General features: G+C 43.3%; 1 protein-coding gene across 1 annotated transcript in view; it reads right to left on the bottom strand.

Annotated features, from left to right (window-relative positions):
* Nucleotides 1-17312, bottom strand: part of cdk15 (cyclin-dependent kinase 15) — a 54155-nt gene that overhangs the window by 25913 nt on the left and 10930 nt on the right. The window contains exons 2-4 of the mRNA XM_083633149.1: nt 12650-12681; nt 1882-2025; nt 1003-1097 (exon numbers count right to left, since the gene is read on the bottom strand). Coding sequence (XP_083489275.1) covers nt 1003-1097; nt 1882-2025; nt 12650-12681 — 271 coding nt within the window. The remainder of the gene's footprint in view (nt 1-1002; nt 1098-1881; nt 2026-12649; nt 12682-17312) is intronic.

Here is a 17312-nt window from a genome sequence, read left to right as displayed (position 1 = left end):
GGAGATTCTTTCATGAGATCCTCTTATTTGTATCTTCCTGAGTCATTTTCTTTCTTCTCACATAAATAATCTAAAGTACATTATAGGAAGCAGACTTTACTGCTGGGTATAAAGGCCAAGGCCTTGTGGACACTGCAGCGCTGACCTTATAAAAGCAGACTGCTGCGGGGACTTAACGAGCTTGGAGCTCGTTACCGCGCAGCAGTCTGAGAAATGGATCCAGGGAGGATGCTTTTGGTTAAGAGAGGTGAAAATGTTCCCAAACTTGTCCACATCAGAATTACATAGAGTTACCAGTGGTTCTCAACGTGGGGTCCGGGGACCACCAGGGGTACTTGAGGGAGTTCCACGGAGTCCCCAATTAATCGATTATTTGTTTTGATTATAGTTTCACTGTCATCTCTACACCTCTATTATACCTACAGATAGTAAGAATGGAATTGTATCTAAAAATCATATCTAAGAATATTCTCAGATTAGGGTCTGACAGACAAATCTCACCAAATCAGGGGTCATTGATATGAAAAAGTTGAGAATCACTGTTTTAGACCAAAAAACCCAAATTTGGCAAGATTTTACACCCCCATCCATCCATCACCCACTGATACCCACTGATACTAATCAAATTGTGTGTAAGGCAAAAACAATTGTTGAACGATAAGAAAAAACAAAAAAACAAGCAAGTTAACATGTTGTCCCGCACCACCAGTAATGTAGTTCCACCATTGGGTCAGTCCCAATCATTGTCAATGCCGCCCCCTAGTGGCATAAATTCTGCATTACAATGTGACTAACAAACAAACAAACAAACAAGTGAAATTGTCCCCCACACTTTGGTGGGGGACAATTACAGACTATTTTCGATATCTGTGGTCACTGGTCAGAGAGGAACCTGCATTGTATTGGCAGTGTTGATACAGACTAGCCAATATCAGATTTTTTAATAAAAGACCAATGTCAGTTAATAGAAATCAGATTGTTGTGTTAGTGAGATCTACTGACCGGCTGATTCCCTTGTAGACGGTGGCGTAGGCTCCCTCCCCCAGCTTCTCCAGGTTCAGGTAGGAGTTGGCTGTTCCAAACTGCAGCCCGGTTTTCTGTTGGTGAGAGAGCAGAAACACACGTTACACATCACTGCTATCAAACACCATGATTGATCAGGGGCAGCTCCAGGGACATTTTCTTGGTAAGGCTAAGTTGGACAGAATTATTCAGTGATGGAGGTGAAGTATGTACTGTATATTCGCAAGGCCAGATGGACGCGCTGCCGCGCGGCGTTCAAAAGTCGGTTTCAAGCATTATATACCAACTATAAATGCCTCTGTTGATTCACAAACAACAGCAAGTTGTTTGTATCAATAGCATCACAGACAACCCAGCCTACACAGAGCACAAACCAGTGGTCACCAACCTTTTTAAGCCCAAGACCCCTGACTGACCCCTGACTGACCTCAGGCTTGGTGAAAGGCAAGATCTACATATTGAAGTGTTGAGAGAAAAAGACAGCCCAGATTGTACTTCCAACTTGAGGCTTTTTAATTATGCAAATTGTATATTATATACATCTAGGGACGGGCATTTCAAATTAGCCTTGGCTATAAATGCTATGATACATGTCATCAGAGGTTGGCAAATGTTTATGTTGTGTATCTGTCCCTTTACAATGAGAACACTTGTTTCCCACATGGTCCCTGCTGTTTTAAAATAGGACTGACAGTAACACATAACATCATACATCATTTATTTTTTTATATTTTTGGTTGGACTGAAATGTTCTATGGTCTCTCCTGATTCTGAATATAGCCGAATCGCTTGGTTTGACCAAGTAAAATCCTGTGTGTTGATGAAAATAATTCCCCCTCCCAAAGGTGTCTGACTCACCCACTGGAACTCCTGCTCGAAGCTCTTCCCCCCCAGGGGGTCGCTGTTGCTGCGGCCCCGCTGCACCCGCAGGCGCCGCACCTGCAGGGTATGGAACCAGTGGGGCTCTGGCTTGGAGAAGGACGGGTCGGACGGGTCGTCAAGCTGCGAGGGGAACACAGAGGAGGACTTACTGACTTTTTTGGAGGAGCAACTCAGGAGAAAAAGTGAGTGAAATCACCTTAGAAAGACACCAGCTACTCAGTGATCATATAATGTAGGTGTAGGGTATTTTTTTGAAATGCCTAAACTTGTATTAGCCTAAGACAACCGTAAACAGTACGGATGCCAAATAATGTGTTCTAAAGGAGCTGTCCATCAGCACCACACAGAAATCACAAACTTAGGGACTGCCTGCAATAGGCTAATTAACAAATAATCTATTACAAATTAAATAATGGTATCATTCAACAATGGAGAAATATAGATAAAAGACTTCAAAAGTAAACTAGTGCAGTTCAAATCAAGTGAAATACTAAGATAAAAGAACAACAAATACTCCCACTTTTAGATGCATATTGTGAATGAACCTATATGTTTTTCTTGAATTTTCTTGTCCCCTGTCCTTCCTAATTTTACGCTGTGTTGTTTTGCTGTTCTCCTGTTCTGTTCTAACCCTAACCCACTGCAAAACACTGGGTGAAAGCTTCAGGCCAGACGGGAAGGAAGAACGAAATGAAATGTGAGTTCAGGTGGTTATTAAAAGCCTTCCCTCGAGCACGAAGAGAGACACTGAATAGAGCGAATAGAGCTCAACAGTCCCATGGCATTGTAACGTCACCTCTGGTTTCCTGAAAGAATTTTCTCAATCAATTTTTGAAAAATCCTTATCTAAAAGAGTTTTCTAAAAGAGAAATTTGTTCTCCGCATTTGAGCCATCCCCTGGGGGAGCGGTGAGTGGCAGCAGTGCCATGCTCGGGAATCATATGGTGACGCATTTCCGTGCATTAACTCATTATCAATCATTATATAAATAACAAACTGTACAGCTTTAGTTTAGTTATAGAAATAATAGAAATATAAATAATAGTATTATTCAATACTATTTAGGAGTTTTTAGTTGATTTGATTTAATTTACCTACAGTTTCTGGGAAACGTAAGATGTAAAGGCGGTGGAAGTAAAGTGGTATATATTGTATATTGTATATTTTCGCGTATTGGTTTGTTTCTTTTCTTATTGCAATATTTTAATACTGCTGTTTCTGCACCTTACCTCAGTTGTGTAACTTTTTTTATTTGTGTAACTTTTTTTATTGTCTAATTGTTTAATGTCATTGATGCTCTTGTCATTGATGCTCTTGTTGCTGTCATTGATGCTACTGCTGCTGTAACGCCAGAATTTCCCCTCGGGGATGAATAAAGTACTCTATCTATCTATCTATCTATCTATCATTAGCCGCCAGAAAAAGTCACTAGCCACCGCCAGTGTTTTTGATCATTTTCATTAATTTTCCAAGACCCACAGAATATTTTCTTCTATGATTACGTAAAGACTGAATATCCCAAAAGAGAGAAGAGAGCCTCGACTTTCATAGGGGAAAAAAAGTTTGATTCTACCTTCATCCGTTCTTTAGTTATCAACACCTGAATGTAGGTTGTTTTCACCAAAAACACCAGTCTGTGACCAGAAAGCGGAGCAAAATGCATTTTTGTAAATGAAGTCATCTTCACGGCTCCTGACCCGAATAAATGCCTTTGATGGCAGATACTGGCCAGTGTTATACTCAACTATGAACCCCATAATGATTTGGTTTCCCCTTAGGGTCAAACTCGCCCCTGGTGGCACAGCTTTCACTGTAACACCGGTGTGAGAAAAGAGATTCACCCCGCTTTTGAGAGAGGCGTTCGTCTTGCGGGGGGGGGCGACTGGTTGTCTGTGTAGCCTACTGTATGTCAGGAGCAATCCACCGGCTGAAATTTACACAGCAAGAAGAGTTTTGGAACTGGATTACTAATTCCTGTGGACAAGTGACTTGTGGACGTGTTGCGTGCAGGTCGCGTGGTGAAAACAAAATCCTTCACGTTTGAGTGACAGGCTGCCCCCCCCCTGCTGTAATGGAGTCCAATCCCGTATCGATAAAAGCTGCTGGACCAGCATTTGAGCCGTGCCATGGAGCTGTGCTGTGGACCTTTTATGATGGGAGATTGTTGCCTTTTTCTGCTTCCTGGTTTTGTTAGACAATCGTGGTCGATCCTGTAACACCTTTAGACGTGCTGTAATGTTTCACAAGGTGAGTAAGAGAGCCATCTATCACATGACGGTGAAAACACTTATTGCCGTCCTATGACGTCAATGGCGGGGAAGCATTTAAAAAAAAAATTACGTTTAGAGACGCCAATGGCAGAGAATGAGTTAATGTGAACGAACCAGGTGACAAATTTCAAACCGGGTGCCAGCGTTGAAAGCAGTGTGACTTGTGACTGGTAAGCTTCCATAATATACTTTCAGTCACTCAGTGGTGGCTTTAGCCCTTTTTCTTTGCAAGCTGTTGCCTAAGTCCGTAGTAGCCTAACCAGAGAGAGAACAGCCAGAGAGAGAAATGAGTGCAGGCCACCAATCACAGATGACCATACAGCGAGCTCCACCAACCAAAGATGTTGATATTACATTGTAGAATTGTGGGTAGTGTAGTACTTCTCCATGAAATAGAATAAAAACAACGTTTAAGAATATACAAGGATGATATCATACAGATTTGTGGCTTCTACATGAACATATCGTTTCACAACGAGCTCACCTGTGGTAAGCCTACCTTGGGTGGTTACATTATGGCTAATAATCAAAATCTCATTGCGGAATATGAACGGGAAATAGCGTTATGTCACGGAACCGTCACGTGATGTCACGGAACCGTCACGTGACTGAGCTCTATGGTCTGCTTTTAAACACCGGGCCATGACCCCAACCACCAGGCTCCTGCAAGACAGCGCCAGGAGAGTGTGAGGATCATTACAACTCTTCATCTGATATTTACATATTGTATTAATTCCACACACAGCTTCCATACAGTCAGACATGTGAGAATATCATGTCTTTAAAGGGATAGTTCGGTTTGTTTGAAGTGGGGTCCTATCAGCTAGTTCGATACACTAACTTAATTAGGTACAGTGTTCTGGAGGCTGGGCGCATTGTGGAACGAGACCGCGCACTCAGCGCAGCAGCCAAACCAGCCTTTTCTCTGTAAGTACGGGGGGTCAACAACTAAAACGTAATTTAGCCACCTAAAACAACGCCCACCTAAACAAATCGATATCCGTGTACATGCACGCTCTATTTTGACAATTTTCAGCGCTTTACTTTTCCGCAAAACAGCAGTTTCATTCGGCACTGCTTTTTCTCCCAACCGTACAACTACCGTATTCCTCCGCTATAAGCCTGCCCTGCACAAAGCCGCAGCACTGGATTACTCCGCAGTTATTTGGGGGTATTTTATTTCTCCCGGTTTGTTAGTGAAGACACAACAAATAGAATACACGAACGAAAATATGAGTGATTTTGATAGCGAGGATGATATGCCATTCACCTTTCTGACAAGAGGATACAATTATGAACCAGAGAGAATACAGAAGAGGAACTTTTGCAGAGAGTGAAAGAGAGATGCGCCTGCTGCCTAAATACCGGGGTGCCCTGCAGACCTTTTTCACCATTCCCAGGATAAATTGTGGAAAACGTCCCAGATCAGAGAGGCCAGGTGACTTGTTGTCTCTAAAGTAAGTCAGTGTTTTATCTCTCTTCTAAGCCTTCCTGTTTTGTAAACCGCGGCTCTGTGCTCTGTGCTGGCTTTTAGCGGAGGAATATGGTAGTTGTACTGTTGGGAGAAAAAGCAGTGCCGAATGAAACTGCTGTTTTGCGGAAAAGTAAAGCGCTGAAAATTGTCAAAATAGAGCGTGCATGTACACGGATATCGATTTGTTTAGGTGGGCGTTGTTTTAGGTGGCTAAATTACGTTTTAGTTGTTGACCCCCCATACTTACAGAGAAAAGGCCGGTTTGGCTGCTGCGCTGAGTGCGCGGTCTCGTTCCACAATGTGCCCAGCCTCCAGAACACTGTACCTAATTAAGTTAGTGTATCGAACTAGCTGATAGGACCCCACTTCAAACAAACCGAACTATCCCTTTAAGGAAAAGAATTGCCTACATGAACTGCACCCTCAGGCAGGGAGACATGCGCCCCGTGGGATTTATTTTGTAATCTCATCTGCACAATCTTTTTTCTTTTTGTGTCTTCTTTGTGTTTTATCACCTCGTGTGTATTATCGCTGCACAAAGTGAATCACATCAAACACAAAGAGAGGTGGGTGGACCGGAGACAGGAGATGGAGAGCAGTGAGGTGGAGACCTGGGCTTTCATTAGAACTGATGGATTTTCCCTAATAGAATATCGCTGTGGGTCGCAGGTGCGGTTTTCTTTTTCTCGCTTAAATTAAAATATTTTGCTCTGTTTATCATTCATTTAGGCGTCGAGTGCGTTTTGAACCCGCTCTTCATTCCTGAAAACCACACCTAGCTGTCACATGTTTGATCTGATAACATGATAAACAATAGCACTTACTGTAATAGAATCCACAACTAGTGTGAGCGAGAAATGTGGGATTATTGCATATGCAGTTGGCTTGTATGTGTATTTACATTTACAGTTACACTGATGGAATATAGCTCCTAGAAATATGAGTGTGAGAGTTTGAGAGAGAGACAGAGAGAGCAAGAGAGAGAGAGAGAGATAAAGAGAGAGTCAAATTAAGTAGTAGGGGAGGTCCGGGACGAATGAAGCACTTTTTGTTTTTTTTGTCATTGTGTAAAGATTGTTTCAGCTGGAGTTACAATATTTTTATGTAAGCAACCTACACATGTCCTCTGGCAATACCAACCGTAGTTTCGTTCCATGGGTCAATACATCAGACGTCATCAGACGGCAACCAGAAGCTGCGCAATGCTTAATTTGTCCCACAGTGAAGGGACAAATAAAGCACAGGCGGGGGACTAATGCAGCGGTTGTGAAAAAGGCACAAAAACAGCCAGGTAACAATTTTTTTCTGGCATTAATTCCTTCATCTTTTGGTCATCTAAGAAACTAAGTATTATGAAATACATTTTAGTATGTTATATGTTGCAAATTAATATAATTATAACTTCTATCTATATATTTTGCTGATGTGATGTGATCAATATTTTACCTCCCTTAAATGGCTTATCCAAAGAAATATTTGAATGTGTGCATTTTTTTGCCCTCTGTCCGTGGTCCTCTTCCTTATGCGAGGCATTGTCCTGCAAGCACAGATAAATGCATAGCCTAGTCAAGGCAATTGGAGCAAAGTGCTTTATTTGTCCCCCGCGCGTCTCCCTGGATGAAAGCTAAGCTAACACAAAGGATATGCTAACATTACACACAAAACAATCATTGAGCTGTAGTCTACCGATAGGTCTAACAGATGAATAGCGTTAGCAGCATTAAATAAATAAATTCCAACACGCTAATAGAAAAATACACAGTTTGCAATATTTTACTCCCGTTTGAAAATAAGACGAAAAGGCAACGTTTTTGCGGATATCTCCGCCATCCACTGACTGGCCGAGCTGAAATTTCACAGGAAGTGAGCTACCAGGAAGTGTAACATGGGGGGAAAAAATCGTCTTCCTGAATTTCGTCAAAGATAGTATATGAGGACAAGCTTACTCCGTCCCCCTGCTTAATTCGTCCCGGACCTCCCCTACACAATAGGCTGTGTCCCCATAGCGTTTTATTCTCAGCACCAGCGCCCTTTCCTCATTGAAAGCAACAGGAAGCGGCCGCAAGATGCATAGTCTCACATGGTCAAACCCAACATCTTTTGTCAGCATGCTTCCAGGGATGGAGGGTCTGAATCACAAGTCAGCATTTCCTGGTTTTGCCCGGAGAAATCCCCTGGCAAAATCTGATTGGCTGGGCTGTTACGGTTCAAATTGTACTGTCCCACGAGGTCGAGTTACGTCATGCGATCCGTGGTTGATCAATTCATATGTTTGTCACTCACGCATATATTGTTTTGATCTTAGGGGGCAGTCCTTAACCACTTTTCAAGAGTTGTGCCCCAGTCACCAGACGTAGATCTATGTACAGCGGGCTACGAGACTACAAGATGCACAGAAGGCTACGAGACTACAAGATGCACAGAAGGCTACGAGACTACAAGATGCACAGAAGGCGGCCGCTAAAGAACAGCACTGCAGCCGGTGGTTTCTTCATCAGAGCAAATCGTTTTCAAAAGCTGAGAAATGTTCAACTTTTCAGAAAAGGAAGGGCTTTTTCTACACCAAAAAAAACACTGACAAACGCTATGTGGACACACGCCCTACGAGCAGAGAGCATGAGAGAGTGGGAGATGAGCAGTTCATGTGAGAAATAAATCAACTGAGAGAGAAATAACCTGTAGTGCAGGACAGGGCGGGCTGTATTGCTATCAGCTATCAGCAGCTAATGACATTTCAATGTGAAACAAGGAGACACAGTGTTGTCTATGGAAGCCCGATCCATCAGCTTGATGAATCACGTAATGGTTCTGCAGCTAAATGAGCAGAGCAATATGAAGCTTCCAGTTTCGCATTCTGACCGTCGCCATCTTGGTTTTCTTGGAGCACAAAGTGACATTTGGATGAGAAGGGCCGCAGCGCCACCTGCTGGTCTGTGATCGGCGAGCTGCGTGATCATTGGACACGATAGGCATCCTGTCACTCACTCCCCAAAGCATAGTCTGCTTTATCATATATTTGACTCTGAATGGCACCATAATTTACAAAATGAACACCATACTGCACTGAAGAAGACTTGAAACTAGCGATTAAGAACATAAATTAATTAGGAAAGTGTTAAAGGTAATAAGAAAGAGAAAATAAGTAATCAGTCAACTCATTTTTCCTAAGCAGAGGTTGGGGCTTGGCACCGCCTATAGTAACAGCTCCATCCAGAGGCCACCCATCCAGTCCTGCTTTAGGCCAAACACCCAGTCACACAGCTGATCATTCAAGACTTTGATAATGAACAGATACATCCTCCCGGCTCTTAAAGAGTCTATGCAGAGATTCCACGGCCATTCAGAAGCTGCATTCAAGTGCCAGAGATGGTGCAACAAACCCGACATCCCCAAGATGGCTGACTTGCCTGCAGCAAGGTAATATGCCTGCATAAGCCAGCCTTCTTCTCTACAGGCGAGGAATGCTCCATCAAAATCAAAATGCATGACTACTCAGGCCATATACAGTATATTGACATCGTATCCAGTCTTGACACTTGGCAAGCCATTTGAACTGCTATCCAATCAGGGCGCCAATTTTAAAAGAGGTGAGCGTGTAGCACTCCAATCAGGCCTTCAAGTCCAGCTTGCTCCCCAGCAGATCCACTGGAGATTCAATCTGCCAAATGCCCCCCACCTTGGCGTCTGTTGGGAGCGAGCGATTCTCTCAAAGCACGCCTGGCAGGTAACCCTTGGAGCACAGCTGGTGCCAGAGGAGGCGCTGCACTCCTCATTGAAGCGATCCTTCAAGGGATCCTCAACTCCAAGCCTTTAGGCTACACATCATCAGACATCGCTGACGGCCATCCAATTACCACCAACTCCCTGCTAATTGGATCCCTCCCACAGGTGATGTATCCTGAATCGGCACTTCCGGGCAGGAGACGCTGGTGCCATAGCCAGCTCATTGCAGACATTTCTGGAAGAACTTCATTAAGTTCTACCTTCCCAGCTTCCCAGCTTCCAGGCCTGCCAAAAATGGCACACAGAGTAGCCAGACCTACACATTGTTAAGGTTGTAAATGATCATGGACCCTCAGTCCTCTCACTCACCGTGACAATATAATGTGTCAATAAAACATCTCCTGAGTTTCAGATCCAAATAAATCCAAGTGTTATTGAAATGAATGTGCCCATGGTGCACTTTGGATAGTAGTGTCTGTAGTACACTGTAAATGAATGTGCCCATGGTACTGTAAGGCACTTTGGATAGTAATGTCTATGTAGTACACTGTAAATCAGTGATACTCAACTGGCGGCCCGCGGACCACATGCGGCCCGCGGGCGCCCCCTGTGCGGCCCGCGATGGAATTGCACACAAAAATAAATAAATAATGTACAGTGCACCTGAACGCAACATGCAAGATACCCGCTGAATAAGTGTCCAAATGTTCATGTCATTCTGGTCAATACTCTACTTCTGTGACTGCATTTCAGTCTGGAATATGGAATACCTTTCAATAATCTATGATTTAGCTGCTAAATTGTCAAATACCGCCATCTGCTCGCTACCCAGGCACTTATGTATGTACTTAACCTAACTAACTATCCGGTGTGCACAACATTGTCAGACTAAACTCCGGCTGACACCCCAAAAACCTACAATCCGCTACAGAAAAATGTATATTGATTGTTTATTAACTGGCCCCTGGCCTTCTATCATTTCACGAAAGTGGCCCCCGGGCAAAGTAAGTTGAGTATCCCTGCTGTAAATTGTACTGTAAGGCACTTTGGATAGTAGTGTCTGTAGTACACTGTAAATGGGTAATGCACATTATGTATGTCCACTAAATACCACATTATGACAGGTAAAAACATGAATCTGCTAGGAATAATGTTTAACAGCCAAATTAATTAATATGCTGTATAGGCCTACTGTATTAGTGGTGTTTTCAATGGTACTTCATATCTAGAATCAGACACTGTTATTAAAATGACATAATGTTTATATATTTGTTAAACAGCAAAAACGTGCATGCAGATTGTGATGGATTGCAGAACAAAATCTACCAAAATCCACTAGCCACTTTCACAAATTCACCAGTGTATTTTTAGAGTAGAATAAGACTGCAAATGACTGTTGGTTAGCTGCCAAACTCACTCCTAGAGTAGACAAACACACACACAGACACGCACACATGCGCGCGCACACACACACACACACACACACACACACACACACACACACACACACACACACACACACACACACACACACACACACACACACACACACACACACACACACACTCACATACTATGACACTGACACACACACACACACACACACACACACATTACATATACTATGACCCTGACACACACACACACACACACGGACAGACAGACACACAAACACACACACACGCACACACACACACACACACACACACACACACACGCACACACACACACACACACACACACACACACACACATACACACTAAAACACACATGCTACCTCAGCAGGCGGCAGTGAAGTGGAACTCCTGCTCTTTCCAAAGGTAAATCCCTCCATCTCCTCTTCCTCCTCCTCCTCCTCTTCCTCCCTCCCCACCTCCTCCTCACGGCAGCAGCAGCACCTCCTCACACACCCCGACCCCACTCCTCTCACCCAGCAGGCCCAGGCCGCCATCTTTATCTCTCTCTCTCTTTCTCTACTCCTCTTCTTTTTCTTCTCCCTCTCTCCATGAAGTGGGAGGTCCCTCGCTCATATGACTCGCATGGGTCAGGCTCAGCAAACAGGGTCCCATGACCGTCTCTGTCTCCCACAGTCTCTCATAGTCTCTCGCTCTCCCTCTCTCCATGAAGGAAGAGCTCAAGAGTGAAGAACAAGAGCATCCATTCAAGATGCCAAATCAGCTGAAGATAGAGAGAGAGAGCTTTGACCTTTTGCCAGCCGTTTAATGGCTCAACCTTTCCACTGATCATTCAAGAATAGGGCATTTAAATAAAGGAATTAATAATAACGCCCCCCCCCCATACAGATATAGCCTACTACACCAGTCAAAAGTTTGGACACACATTTTTCTTTATTTTGTACTATTTTTTAAATTTTAGATAATAGCAACGACATGAAAACTATGAAATAACACTAGGTTGGGTATCAGTACTCAATGCCTTTAAGGGAGAACTCCACGAAAAACAATGCTGATTTATTTTGCACATGATCTCACACATATCCGAAAACTGTAAACAGTTTTGCAGTCATTCATTTAGTTTGACAGTTATTGAGAGTTGATTTGAGTTACGTTGTGGACCAGTGTTGTCATTCATGCACAAATGACATCACTGGTCCACAACTTAACTCAAACCTACTCTCAATAACTGTCAAACTAAATGAATGACTGCAAAACTGTGTGAGATTGTGTGCAAAATAAATCAGCATTGTTTTTTGTTGGAGTGTCCCTTTAAGGTATTGAATGAAAGAACCCAGTATCAAGTAGTATCGAAACTTCTCCAGTCAAACGATACCTGGCTGCATTCCATCCTCTTTGTACACAGACTAAAATATATATATATATTTATATGGTTTTGCTCGCAGCCAATCACCACAAGCTTTCCTCAATTTAATGAGATGTGTGATTGGCCCTAGCTACAACCCTATTATTTCTCCACTGCCAGTCTCTTTGACAGACATTCTGTGTGCGTGTGTGTGTGTGTGTGTGTGTGTGTGTGTGTGTGCCTCTCTCCCAGTCTCTCTCTCTCCTCAGCAGGGGGTAAGCACTGACATCCTCAGCCAATCTTTTCACACTGCAGGAGGTCAAACCGCACAGCGAGCGAGAGAGAGGGAGAGAGAGAAAGAGACAGAGAGAGGGAGATAGAGATAGAGAGATAGAGGGAGACAGAGAGCAGGGTGTGTTGGAGAGAAACACTGACTAATCGCTGCCTGCGTCTCATGGGCTGATCTAAAGTCTAAGTGGAGCATGATCACATAAGTGGTATATTGTTTTGCATTACCTGATCGTATCCCAGGTGCCTCTGCTTCAGACCTGTCAGGGGCAGAGATGAAGAGCTGTTAGGGATTGGACCAGGCTTTTAGTATGTGGATGAAAGCAACAATACATCAACAGGTGCATGTTTTGGGGTTGTATGGTATTTATTTGCAAGACAATAAGTGAGGAATTGTGAGAAAAGACGTCAAAAAGTATCCTGATTTGTAAATATTAGTGAGTAATGAAATTAATGACACCAAAATGGAAAGCTGTCCTGTGGTTTTAACTTGTTTCCAGGCTTATTTCATGATATTTTCAGTCAAATTATCTCACTGAACTGGCAGATAATCTTGCTGGCTTCAATCAATTTCACATGACTTCTTTCAAGAAATCATCATAAAACAATTAAGAAAATCTGGAAACAAGAAACTTTCTCCAAGACCATTAACTTTTTTTTTTTGTTCAAAGTTTTTTTATTCGTTTTCTGTATATCATACAAAAGAAAAAATACAGATTTAAATACACTTGATACTTTTAAACAAAAACCCATCCCACGAGAACCCCTAGCCTATTACACCACATACATCATGTCATACATCGCAATATATCAGTACACAAAGACACATAAAAGAAAAAGAAAAGAAAGAGAAAAAAACAAAAAACACAACAACAACAACAACAAAAACAGATTAATGAAAATAAATAGACCATTAACTTTTAAGGGAGAAAAGAAAAAGAAAAAAGGTTTTGTACAAACCTAGTACATTTTACTGTAAAGGATAATAGGTAGCACAAGTCCTTGGTTAACAAAATAAAAGCACTTTTTTGGATCCTGTTGAATGCTAAACCGTAAACCTCAGTAGAGCTCTCCATTCTGACCCGAGCCCGAGTTGCCCCCTGGCCTGGCCTGACCCTAGGGCCAGGCTAGGGCGGGGCCTGGCCCCGGCCTGTCTGTTTTTTGTTTTGTTTTTTAACGTTTGAACTGACACATTGTGGTGTTCAAAGTGTATTAATGTGCTTTTTTTGTATAGTGTTGATTTGATAGGCTTAGGGCTTAGGCTATTAAAAATTAATCAGAAACACATAAGGTTCGGGGGGAGGGGGGGTGGGACCAGGGCCGGGCCTGAAGTTCTGACAAGCCCTAGGGCTCACATCAGACTCGGTCCCGAACATGTAGAGCCCTGGCCGGGGTAGAGCCTAGATTTGAGGCCTAGTATGCAGGGCTCTAAACCTCAGGTTGTTACCCGCCCAGTGCGCCCACCCCCCTAAACCTCCCCACTGTCTCTCACACACACACACACACACACACACACACACACACACACACACACACACATGCACGCGCGCACACACACGCACACAAGGGATATTCAAGGTTTTGGAAATGTATTTCTGGAACTTAATGAAGTGTTTCTGGAAAGGTTTGACAAGTTCAAAGGTCACACAGCCTCTTCCAATACAAGTTGGCGAAATGTAAAAACTTTCTAAAAACGTCTCTTCTTTCTTCTGGCAGGAAAGCCGCGGCAGAGTGACGGCTGAGCGATAAGTCAGCCTTCTCCCACAGTGTGACGCTCCTCCTGTAAGTAGTCTTCTCCCACAGTGTGACGCTCCTCCTGTAAGTAGTCTTCTCCCACAGTGTGACGCTCCTCCTGTAAGTAGTCTTCTCCCACAGTGTGACGCTCCTCCTGTAAGTAGTCTTCTCCCACAGTGTGACGCTCCTCCTGTAAGTAGTCTTCTCCCACAGTGTGACGCTCCTCCTGTAAGTAGTCTTCTCCCACAGTGTGACGCTCCTCCTGTAAGTAGTCTTCTCCCACAGTGTGACGCTCCTCCTGTAAGTAGTCTTCTCCCACAGTGTGACGCTCCTCCTGTAAGTAGTCTTCTCCCACAGTGTGACGCTCCTCCTGTAAGTAGTCTTCTCCCACAGTGTGACGCTCCTCCTGTAAGGTTTGGCAGCGCAGTGGAGCCAATTTCAGGTCATTTCACTTTGCTCCCACAGCCGCTCGCATTGACATCTCACATGTTTTAGGCGTTTAGAGTCAAGTTGGCAAAGAGGGAGCAGGGAGAGCTGCAGTGTGTTGCTCAGAGACACTGCAGCAGCACGCAGAACAAGAGACTATAGTGCCAGCAGAGACTGAGTCTGAATTATGTAAATTTGAATTTGTCATATAATTGAACCATTGCATTGGAGAGCATGAATTTGTTCAATAAATTAATTCAAAAACTGAATTCATAAGCCTCAATTTGAAAATGGGTGCAGTGCAGAGCTGACCAGCCCTTGACAAATAACTAAATCGTATTCATTTTGTTTATTCTATTATTTCCTTTTAATTGAGTGCTTGAGTTTCTTCTCTATTTTGGTAGCCTATTTCCTACTCCAACTACAATTTTATCTTTCTTCTATTCACTTATGTCACGTGTTTTTATTTTGATTTATAGGTTAAACACTTTGATTTTATGTGTGAACTGTGATATAGATGTACAATAAAGTTTGACAGATTTTATTGAAATGGAGCAATGGGACGCATCATCACCCTCCGTTTGTCAAAATCTGATCAGTGGCATCCAAGATTTTGTGTGTGATATAGAGTTAAATAAATGCTGTGGCGCCCTCTTTAGGCCAATCAATGCCATTTTGAAATGACTGAAACAGCATTGAGATGCATGAAAATCCAATCAGCAGCGTCCGATACATCATGCATGACAGACGAGGCTGAGAGTGGCACATTACTGTCTTTCTATTAGAATAAGGATAGTGACAGAATGAAAAAAGTCGAGTTGGCAAAGAGAACAGAGTGCAGAATCAGATCAGGTTCAACGTCCCATTGAGTCTCCATGATCAAGAGTCTGATGGGAAGTGAAAAGTGGAGCAGCCATGTCCAAGAAGAGAGGCTTTAAAATATAGAGGCAGAGACCAGAAATAATGACAGAGAGAGAGAGAGAGAGAGAGAGAGAGAGAGAGAGAGAGAGAGAGAGAGAGAGAGAGAGAGAGAGAGAGAGAGAGAGATAGTGGAAGGAGATAACCAGAAAATAAAGGGAAAAAGTAAGGGGAGAAATAGATGGAAATAACCAGAAATAATGGCAGAGAAAAAGAGGGAGGGAGATAGAGTGGAAGAAGAGAAGATATAAATAGAAATAATGGCAGAGAGAAAAACAGACAGAGAAAGAAAGACAGACAGACAGAGAAAGAAAGACAGACAGACAGAGAAAGAGAAAGAGAGGGCGAGAACGAGAGAGAGAGTCATCCAGACATAACGCACGTCGTCGTGTCACTGACTGGATCAATGTGACAGATGTTTGCTTTGCTCCAAATCCCTTTAATGGCACCTCTATGATTCTTGTTCAAGGAAAAATCCATTCAATTAATTCCAGTAGTTATTTTGTGATGGAGTGTTCTAATTGACTTTTCTGCTGAACCCACTTTCCCTCAACCTGCCTTGTCTACGTGATTTCCTACATTTCCCAGAATGCCTTGCAATCAAGAGTTTTCTTACCCAAACCCATAGACAGTATAAAAGCCACCATGACATCACCCATTGGTTTCATTGACCGTCGCCATATTAGTTTTTTGGAGCCAAAAATGACCATATTTGGATGAGAGTGTGGAGCTTGGTCAGGTGACAGCTAGCGGCCAGAGCCATTGGCTAGCCACCTGTCACTCAAAGTGGCCACACCCATAATTATGCATAACTTACTTTAGGCCTTAAGGCTGCGATATACTTCCTTGCCGGCGGCAGCTAGTCCTGTATACTCGATTGTCAGCTTGAGAGGGGTCACAGGGGAGTCCCCAGCAAAATGAGTAAAATTGTGTGATTTCACAAGGATTTCAATGACTAGAAGTTGTCCAAGGAGAGAATGAAGTGCATATACTTGGTAATAGCTTTCACTCTCTCCTGTTAGCTCCCTATCTTTATACTTGTGCGTTCTGTTCACGTCATTTGCGTCGAGTCACATTTCCGAGGAGCTGCACACAGGCTGCGAAGGCAGGACAGGCAGCTTTGACGCAGACGTATATTTAGGCCTTTATTATTAAAATTTTAACGGATGAGTGATATAAAAATGTACCTCCCATACAGTTGTCATGAACGAAATTAGTTATAGAGACCAAAACCATCTTTTTGGTACCAGGCTGTAAACGTGTTCATTTACACAGTAAATAAATTTACAGCATACATTACATTTTTAAATTGGTTGCACAAACCCAACACCCCTAAGTCTTCTCCTTAAAGGTCCCATTCCGTGCAAAAGCTGTTTTTACTTGTAAATGCATATATACTGCTGTCAGCCCTCCCTGTAATGAGTGGTCACACGCTCAGAACTGCCACAGTTGGATTTGTCCCTATCCAGCGTCCCCCTGCAGTCTCCTCCAAGCCACACCCCCAAACGCTTCGTTTGCCCAGAGGGGAATCTGGGGGAATTGGGACGTCACTAGCTTCCTCCTGCATACTGCGCGGGTCTCTCTCACACAAGCTACCTGCACCATTTAGTCTATAGCCACAAAATTAACACTTCTAGCTGGAGCGACGCCAACTGTACGTGATCCAGCAACTGCAGAGGTGCATTCGGTAAGTCTAGGCATTTTGAGATGTCCTCTTTAGCGTAGTACCGTTAAGTTAACGATAACTCGCAACCTAGCGTGCTGGTCCACAGACGCTAATCTGATTGGCCGCTGGGAGCCTGGGGCGGGCTCT

Source organism: Poromitra crassiceps, assembly GCF_964638095.1.
Source record: "Poromitra crassiceps genome assembly, chromosome: 3".
In the NCBI taxonomy this organism is placed as follows: Eukaryota; Metazoa; Chordata; class Actinopteri; order Beryciformes; family Melamphaidae; genus Poromitra; species Poromitra crassiceps.
This window is presented reverse-complemented; position numbering and strand designations above follow the sequence as displayed.